General features: G+C 44.9%; 2 protein-coding genes across 2 annotated transcripts in view; one reads left to right on the forward strand and one right to left on the reverse strand.

Annotated features, from left to right (window-relative positions):
- Positions 1-2706: 2706 nt before the first annotated feature.
- Positions 2707-2988, forward strand: T265_04679 (hypothetical protein; the record flags this gene model as incomplete). The annotated part of the gene is made up of 1 exon (XM_009169470.1): positions 2707-2988. One exon carries the CDS (start codon positions 2707-2709, stop codon positions 2986-2988), a length of 282 nt encoding a protein of 93 aa, XP_009167734.1.
- Positions 2989-4881: 1893 nt separating this feature from the next.
- T265_04680 (hypothetical protein) overlaps positions 4882-9303 on the reverse strand; it is a gene marked incomplete at both ends in the record, with an annotated part of 11840 nt that continues 7418 nt past the window's right edge. Inside the window, 2 exons of the mRNA XM_009169471.1 lie at positions 4882-5153; positions 5329-5431. The remainder of the gene's footprint in view (positions 5154-5328; positions 5432-9303) is intronic.

Genomic DNA, 9303 nt, shown 5'->3' on the forward strand with positions numbered 1-9303 from the left:
GCCGTTAAAGGAAGGACAGACAAAACTAATGGTCCGCGAACTCGATGTAACGGGTGATAGTCAATTGGGAGCTCTACCCAATCCGCTAATCAATCAAAATATAAGTCGGTCCCAAGATCACTCTAGATCATCAGGAAGATTACTGCTCATACCGCCGTTGGAGTCGCCGAATTTGACCTCGCGGGTTGCTGTCTAGCGGGCTTGGCGAACCGTTTGCAAACGGATTGTTAACATATGAAATAAGGTTAGTAGGAAGGAGAGCCGTGAAATCAGAAATAGCAATGTCACTGGTTGTGGCAGTCAGAAATTTGGCCCCGGTAGAGTGGCGATCCCCGTGCTCCAACCTGCGCCACCCACGAAGTTACACAGACAGTTAGGCACTTGCCAAAAACCGTGCTGTGATGTCAAACTGGGACCGAATTGGTTTGCGCGAATACAATCGTTTGGACGACTGCATGAAGGAGATACGCACCATTCTACCTCCGGGTTGCTAATCAGGACTAGTGATCTAAAAGACTGCGAAATACAGGATCTTAAGTGGTTTCGCAAAAAAATCTTTTGTAACCGATTTCTTTGGAAACACGTATGGTGCTGAGCGAGCTGGGACCTGATAAGAGCAACTTAGCCAAAATATTCGATGGAAAGGAACATACAAAACGTCATCACTGCTATTCACTTAATAGACGGTATACAAACGAATGACCAAAAAACAGATGATCGTTCAGCTGTGGCGTCCTTTCGATGCATAGTAGCTATCCAAATTAAAGCTATTACGTAAAAGTCTAGACAGAAACAGTCGAAGAGATCAGGGTTTTATTCCACCGCTGAGTTCTCAGTCAGTAGTTTCGAAACATAATCACTAAACTATCTTGAGTACAGAAGGTTTTCCAAATCCCCTTTACCAACACATTTGAAGAGTTAATTCCTTCAGGGAACTGTATCTTTAAGGCAGAAATGCCATCAGATACCAGATATATTAACTAATCAAAATGGGAATTCTTCCACTATGATATGTGGATCGGTAACAAGGGCGAACGTGCGGCGAACATCTCCTTTCCACGCAGTACGATGTTGGCAAAACAGAACGGTAAAGCGCAGTGCACAAGGTAACGAAAACCAACGCGTAAGCAAAAACCTGGCTCACCTTGGCCTGCGGCATTGTGCGTATACCACCATCCTCCTTTCTGAAATATGGAGAGACAATAAAAAGGAGTATTTTAAAAACATCTGGGCGCAGAACCAAGATTCAAATGAATATTTCTGGTTCGGATTACTTAAGCACATGGATGGAAATAGACTTGGATAAAAATCGTGAGCTGAAGCTGCGAACAAAAAGCAGTCTTGCTCTGTTCCTAGTAGTTATCTACCACAAAGGATAGCAGTCGTTCCCTACAGCGACGCTCCACAACAAGTACGCCATTATGCGGCTGCTTTTGTTCCGTTCGGTCGGATTCCGTTTGTGGCAGACGCGTGCCAGTTCCGTCGACATGAACAAAAAGTACCGGCTTCAAAAAGATTTTGGACTACCTCCATTTTAGAGAGTTTACCTAGACTGTTAGCTTGAGTTCACTAAACAACAAACGAAATCGATGCACAGACGAGTGTCAGGGTGCTGGGTCTATATTCCTAGAGCGATCTGCGTAGATCGGTTCAGTCTACGCGCGCTGTGAAAGATTCGTCGTACATTATTTGGCTGACTAGAAGTAGAGGTTCAAGTAGAACACGAGGGTGACAGAAACTAGGAGAGTGAGTTCACCTGATGAGCCACAAGAAGAGCAAAATCGGTTGTGGGCTGTCGAGGGGCTCCCAGCATCCCTATGAGTAGTTTCCTTCAAGAATAGAAGTAGGAGGATTTTAATGGGTGTATATTAGTGACGTAAGTTGTAAGGAGTAACCACTGTCCGAAGATCGGAAAAGTCGCATCTTCAGGCAACGGTTCGAGGATTTCCAAATCATTTACGTAATCGATCCTGTACCCTCGCTAACCTCATGGTGATGATCAGGAAAGTTCAGAAATACGTCTGAAGATATCAGGTGTGAGAAAGTTCATGCAAACGAGCTTTTACTTGTATCCAGTTCGTTCGCAACATACAACAGTGTCCTGTCAACTTATTCATGCACTAGTAGAATGTAGGTTTGGAGCCATCCTGGACAATGCACTGAAAACTCGTCTGCTCCACAAAGATGTGAAGGTGAATAAAAGAGAATGTTCGGGAAGAAAGTCTCTGGTGTACGGAAAAGCACCGGAAATCGATGAACATGCCTAGACAAGAAACAATGTAACTGCGGTCAAACCTGAATGCCTTCGGGATCAAGTCCAAAATTTACAAATACTGGAAGAGAAATAACAGTTCGATCCCATGATTGTCTTGCACCTGGGCAAAAAAAAGAGATCTGCAGTTGATTCTACGGAGCCGACTAGAATGATGCGGATACGTCATTCTCAGACAACATTCCACTGCTCATGAGTACTGCCTTAACGCTTTCATAACGGAGGAAGATTGAAAACCTAATGTTGGGCAACTGGAAGTCCGCGTGATCTACGGTACCAGCCAATGGGACGGAAAACAGCTGTGGAGCGTGCTTCGTTGATCCCGTACATTTAGCCAAGTCAGCTTCCTTCTGTGAGGTTAAGTTGTAATAAACCGCTAACATGAAGGGTATTGCTTGAGGGCGGTTGGTCTCGCAGACGCAACTAGATACAGGATGCAGCAACCATCCATTCCATCCAATGACCAAAAGCTTGCTTTTCGGAATGCCACTAGAATTTCGAGTGGTCCAAGAAACCAGCTGCCGTTAAAGGAAGGACAGACAAAACTAATGGTCCGCGAACTCGATGTAACGGGTGATAGTCAATTGGGAGCTCTACCCAATCCGCTAATCAATCAAAATATAAGTCGGTCCCAAGATCACTCTAGATCATCAGGAAGATTACTGCTCATACCGCCGTTGGAGTCGCCGAATTTGACCTCGCGGGTTGCTGTCTAGCGGGCTTGGCGAACCGTTTGCAAACGGATTGTTAACATATGAAATAAGGTTAGTAGGTAACTGGGCAGCAGATTCATCCACTTCCATTTGCCCTTATACATAGGACTTTAAAGGTTCCGTTATATCATTCCGATTAGCTTGTTTACTTTCCTTGACTGCTGAGTTTCAGCGCCTCTTCTCGTCATTTGATTAGTCAACTGCAAAAGTATATTCTTTGATTCGATCGGTTCATTCACCGGGCTTCTGGTGCTTCTTGGTTCGCTCATCTGTGTTATACACTTTCGGGCGTCAAGCAGGTTTCATTTGTTATTTTTCTCCCTCGTCTGACTTTTGTTTCATATTCCACTTGGCTGCAGAATCCATCAAATCCTTTAGGTTTTGCGCCCCTTTCGCGCCTTGTTAATCTCATGTGGTTTGGCGTACAGTTTTGAGCTTCAAGGTTGCAGCAATTACACTGGTAGAGTAATTCGGCTTCAATGTGGTTGTTAGTGGTCATCTCAGTTGAATATTACCATTTCCTATGTGTTACGAGAAACCTCGTTAGAAGGCAAAGTAAACGAGTTAAATAGTTTACTTTGCCGTGTTCACCGTCCGGTCAACCTCGCTGATGCTTACCACATACGCCTTGATCCAAGACGTTGGTTGTCGACGGTCCGACAAATTTGAAATCTCAAAGCTCATAGAACAAGCTACATTATCACTGGCAAAAACACCACTGTGGTAATACTAATGGTTAAGTACCATAAACCTATGCCGAGTGGTGCGAACTGTCGGAGGTGATAGCGGCCACTTTATCTAGCATGGTGCAAGTTACCATACTTATTCCGTAATTCAGATACCTTCTTTTGAGTTGCGCATGTGCTAAATCGAATTGTTTCGTTGCCGACGATCACACGCGCATGTGTGTATGTGTGACGATGAAGGACATCTTGTAAATGCTCACCAACAGGACGAATACCCTACGGGGCAAATGCAAATCAGTCCAAGCTTAGTTGGATCACGCGCTTACTGCATACTTATTCCATGACACAAAACTAGGCAGTACTTGAAAACGCACTTGATGAACGACAATGAAAGAAAGTCTTCAGTTCAGCTCAGTTCGATTTGCCGGCAATAAATCGTGCATTGATGCACAAAGGAAGCCAGCCGTTGGGGGCGATCGTCTAAGGGGTTAAATGAGTCGGATCCTTTCACTTATCCGAAAGGGACGAGAACTAAACAGCTATGTATTGAATGGATAACCGTAATTCACAAGCGCCACTGGCTGCGAGACAGGATCATGTCTGTCGGCGTAAACAACTAGTGGTGCCCTATCCCACGAGGAGCAAGAGGCAGATCTCAAAGAAGCCATTTACGTTTCGAACAGAAAATATCGGAGCACAGTACCATGACTGATGTCAGTTCCCTCCCTTCCTTCAGAACAGAGGTTTTGGTGATATGAGATATTTTCAAGACTGTCGACAGAAACATTCACGCCGTACAACAACGGATTCTGCAGGCGCAGTGTTAGTGATCATTATCATGTCACCAAGCTTGGGTCGGGTGCGTTTGTCAATTGTCCTCTCCGGTCTACATCACCAATAGTACCATGAACGTTCGACTATACGCGAACCGCTTGTGGTTTTCCCGCTATGTACAGGCATTCAGTAGTCCAACAAGGATGACCAAAAGGTCCGCCATGGACGTAACCAAGCACAAGTAAGATATCACTAGCTGTCACCCAAACAGTGAACGACAGAAAAAGAAACATAGTTGGAGTGACAAGACCGGTCAGAAATACACGCCTTCCTAGAGTGGTGACGTACGAAAGAATCTTGGGAATGAATTCAAACGTTCCCACATTCAAAAGACCATTTTTATTCGGATGGACATGGATAATTCTAGAACAGGCTGGAAAAAAATGACAAGATAGTTTCACCAAAATCATAATCCGTGACTTATTTCAGCTGTACATCTCCTTCAAAGTTAGCAAACCCAGGATTTGGCATACAGAGTTCTCTGTCTTGCGGGGGCTTTGGAAATTGAAGAAAATGTGTTCAAGGAAACAGAGTGGAAAGTAATTCGTGTAGTTGTGGAATTTATCTTGAGTGGGGTACCCAAATTTGACAAGTCGACAGAGTATCACAGAGTATGTCAGCTCTCAGAAGCATCGAGCTAGTTGAACCCTGAAAGTCGAATGGAGATCCTTTGTAGATTAGTCAACCCCGATGCAGCACGGCATTAAGAAAAGGTTGTAAGGCAGTCAGGCACGGGCGATAAGTACTGATATTGCTGTCAAAGATGAAACAGACAAGACGGATTCACATATTTAAAATGTATCATTCAAAAAGGAACACTCACCCCAGCTTCATACGGCACAGATCAAATGCAACCTCACGATAAGAAGACGCCTTTTCGTCCAAGTACTTCGCATAGGGTCGTACAAAAGCCGCGATCCCATGGGCTGTTGTGGTTGGACAATGCGCATGGAGGACAAATTATCCACACATCAAAAAGATGAGCAGTGGTTTAGAAAGGGGACAAATAAACACGCTGAACCATCCGAGTTACAAATACTGAGTAGAAGTACTCGGTTTCAAGGCAATGCCAGAGACATAGGAGATCGGTGTGTCCGATCAACAACTAAAGCAAGAAGCCGGTATCGCACAACTTTTAGCCTCTGTACTAAGTGAACAAATTTAGACCAGTCTTGCGATTTATATTCATGCTTCCCATGGTCGTACACCGATCAGTTTTAACAAAAACATAGGCACTAATAGATTAGATGCCAAGTGTTAAGTCGCCAGAGGGAGAGACAGAGCGAGCAAACCAGCGGCTTCATCACTGGTTGGATGAAACACCGATGTATGTGACTCCAAGGGGGACAGCTTACTCATGTGAGTTAAATGTGAGTACGGGTGAAACAATAATAGCAAAATGAAGAACTGGGAATGGTTCTTGTTTTGTTTGCTGAGTCAGGCGATTTGTTCAACGAATTCGAACCTACTTGAGCAACGAACATTCTCACAGACCGAAATCTGTTACCTTGTTGTGGGGGTCGGGTTTGAGTGCGGTCACGATCCGAGGAGCTGAATTGGGTGGAGTTCAATTCCTAAGGATTCAGTCATGCCAGGAAGGCCAACGGAGAACAGACAGAAGATTAACGAGTACCCATAAAGTCGTACCATGAGTGCATCAAGGTATTCCATTCAAGCAAACAGCATATCCACATTTATGAGAGCATCGACTCTACCTTCCTACTAGGAAGAACGGGTTAGAAAAGGTATGTCCCAAAAATTCTTAAGATTCACAAAGATGCATAAGACGATTGACTTTAAAGACCACACTCTCCAATCGTCCGACGGTTGATCGTGACCACCAGGGGATTATTCACTACGTTCGGAATGCTTTAAGGACCAAACAGTGCTCCCCAAAATGCACCTATGCAGCCGGATTAGGAGTTAGATAATTATGTCTTACTCCCTGCACCCTAAGAACAGACCAGCCCCAGGCAGCAAGTGGGCAAGACTATTGACTCACTGGCTTCGGGAAAGGTCCTCCAAGATAACCCTAACAACCGCGGTCCCACGAATCAGACTTTTGAGTCAGAGGCTACGGGAAGGGTGCGCAAACAAAACCCTTCAGAAATGCAAACTGCTTAAGTAACCTAAATGATTATGCTACATTGTTTGGTATGAGCTTTGCACTGGTAAAGTGCCACTGCGAGATTGGGCGAGACCAAACCTACACCACAAGCCTGAAGGTGGACCGATCAGTGTGGCAGAGAAGTTCGCGTGCTACTGGCAGGTCCCATCGAGTGAACATATTGTGCTTTGGTGCTCTAACTCCGTTTACTTTGAACATATCCTAGATGATTGGGAAGGCGAAACAGGGGTAATTGTCTTAATGTTGAAACAAAGTTATCCCCATGTGTCCTAGGCTCTTAGGGGACTGTCTCACTGGAAGTTCAAAACTGAGGAAAACTCTGCTTGCTTCGTCAAAAAATCCGGTTATCAGTTTGTAAAGTAAATGTAAATAACAGGTCAAAACACCAAGTCAATAGCACCAGGAGGCTGGAATCCGGTGGCAGAATATGGCAAAAGCTGCGCATGATATAGTCGGGGAGGGGGGAGGTTCCTGTGAAGATGGTGCAGTTTTACATGCAACCTACCATACTCAAGTCACTGTTAGCCGGAGAACACCATCACCCGAAATGACATAGGATAGGTTGGTAAGTAGGCAGATGTGCGAGAAACACTCACGAAACTCACAGGAAACCTGACGGATAGATGTTCTGCGTCTGACTACATGCTCGACAAGAGGGTAGAAATATTGAGGAACTTATCGCGCCACAAAAAAACGTTCATCATGAACAGCAAAACCAAGAAGAAGTCTCTATGGAAAACGATCAAAAGCAAAGGGTCTACGTCTTCCGACACCATTCAAATAAACAAAAATGAAGACCACCAAAGTAACAGGGGCTTTAGGTGGTTCACCAATTCATCCTTAGGTTTGGATGCCGGTTTTCTCACCCATCACTCAAGTACGACCGCAGGAAAGAACGGAGTACTCATTCACGTCGCCAATTCACACATCCAATTGGCAGAGCTACATTTTGTGACTCCACTCGCTATCAAGTCCCGGTTTTTTCCCTAACACCGCATTCGTTTCAAAAGTGGGGTTTGTACCTAATCCCATCCCTTCATTCTGTCCGCTCATTAACCTCATTTGACAGTCAGCTGGTTCGAGTACATTTCTCCAAACACATGTTCTGGTTGCGTGATTGTACATAACTCCCCCTATGTCAACATCGATAAGGCCAAAGATATTTCTCAGTCTCAAGACTGATCAAGCATCTGCTGCAACCGCTGGGAGACGATCCACATGTAGCCTTGCAGAATCCGTCGATTGTACTTTCTGCCACGCGGCATTTCATTTATTCCCACGGAGTCAGTACATCTCCACCATTGTGCTCAGCATTTTGCACCCAGGTCGATCAAGTCCCTCCCATTCCATATTCCAGCTAACTCGTCAGCCCCTACTCAAGTGGATCCACTTGCCATTACAACTACGAACGTCATCAGTTTCTCCTTTCAGACACATCAGAACCTCCCTGGTCTGGACCGTATAACATCCCTTTAGCTCCGATGTTTGCTCTCCTTCACACACACAAACACTATGCACCAGTGTTGTGCCACCTTCTCTATCCGGAAATTTGGACCTCGTTTTAGCATGGACAACCTCATTTCAGTGACTCCATCACATCCAAAGTTGCGGAGTTTGTTGTTCACAAAAACAGCCGTGTAATCTCGAGTGAAATGCCCTCATAAGCTATCGTCAATCAACTTATAGGAGCCACCGCCTTATTGGTGACCAGATGATCATCTGCTCTAGACTTTTTTACGAAGCTAATTTGGCCGCGAAACGGGAAAAGGGCGTTACCGCTAAACTATCAATGTACAGCTGCACCCTCTTATGATATCCGGGACTTGGAACTTGGTAACAAACAGATCCCTACAAGTTCACCTACACGGTTTCTCCGATCAACAGCATCAACGCTGGAGTTCCCTATCCCTACTCTTTATCTACCATTTACAAGTGTACTATTTTCATCTGACTCCAGTTACATCCAATCGTTGTTTGACCATTATACTATCGTTCATATCACAGAAAATACAAACACTGTCTGTCTACTTAGTCCGCGATTGCAGTGTGAATCGTTCAATTATAACACGCTTTCGGTATCAAACTGCCGTGTCACCAGAAGGAAGCAAGAGGGTTAGGATACTGCCAAGTTGCTCAAGCCTAGACAGGGGCATTCGAGAGTTCCAGTTCGAACCACGGACCTTGTGGTCAGTAAATTCGCGCTCTGACCACTGAGCCATCTGCACATCGTGAGCTGAAACTTCACTACACTGCTAAACAAGTTCAATTATATATGCAGCTGACAGTATAGTCCGGACGATAAAGCTAACGTACCCACTGAGAATACACTTTGGAATCTCATAGACGCGTATTCGCTGGGAGTAGGTAGAAACACGTTTCTAGGACCAAAGAGCCGCATGCGCTGGATCCATCTAGCTGGCTTGCATGACTGCTGTGTGTTAATTGAGCTTTGGTCTCAAAACATCACTGGAATGCACCCGAAGAGTCCTGCATTGGAAGTGTTGCATTGTAGTCATGGTGAACAGCAAAACCAATGCTCGAAGCTTTACACAGTCATTTATATCACCATTCAGTAACCTGAAGAAATCACAAGGAATGAACTATTGCCAGATCGCCCACGCCTACACGGCTTTCAACACCGCTTGAGCTCTTTTCAGACTGCGATCCACT

Source organism: Opisthorchis viverrini (genome assembly GCF_000715545.1).
Source record: "Opisthorchis viverrini unplaced genomic scaffold opera_v5_80, whole genome shotgun sequence".
Lineage (NCBI taxonomy): Eukaryota > Metazoa > Platyhelminthes > Trematoda > Opisthorchiida > Opisthorchiidae > Opisthorchis > Opisthorchis viverrini.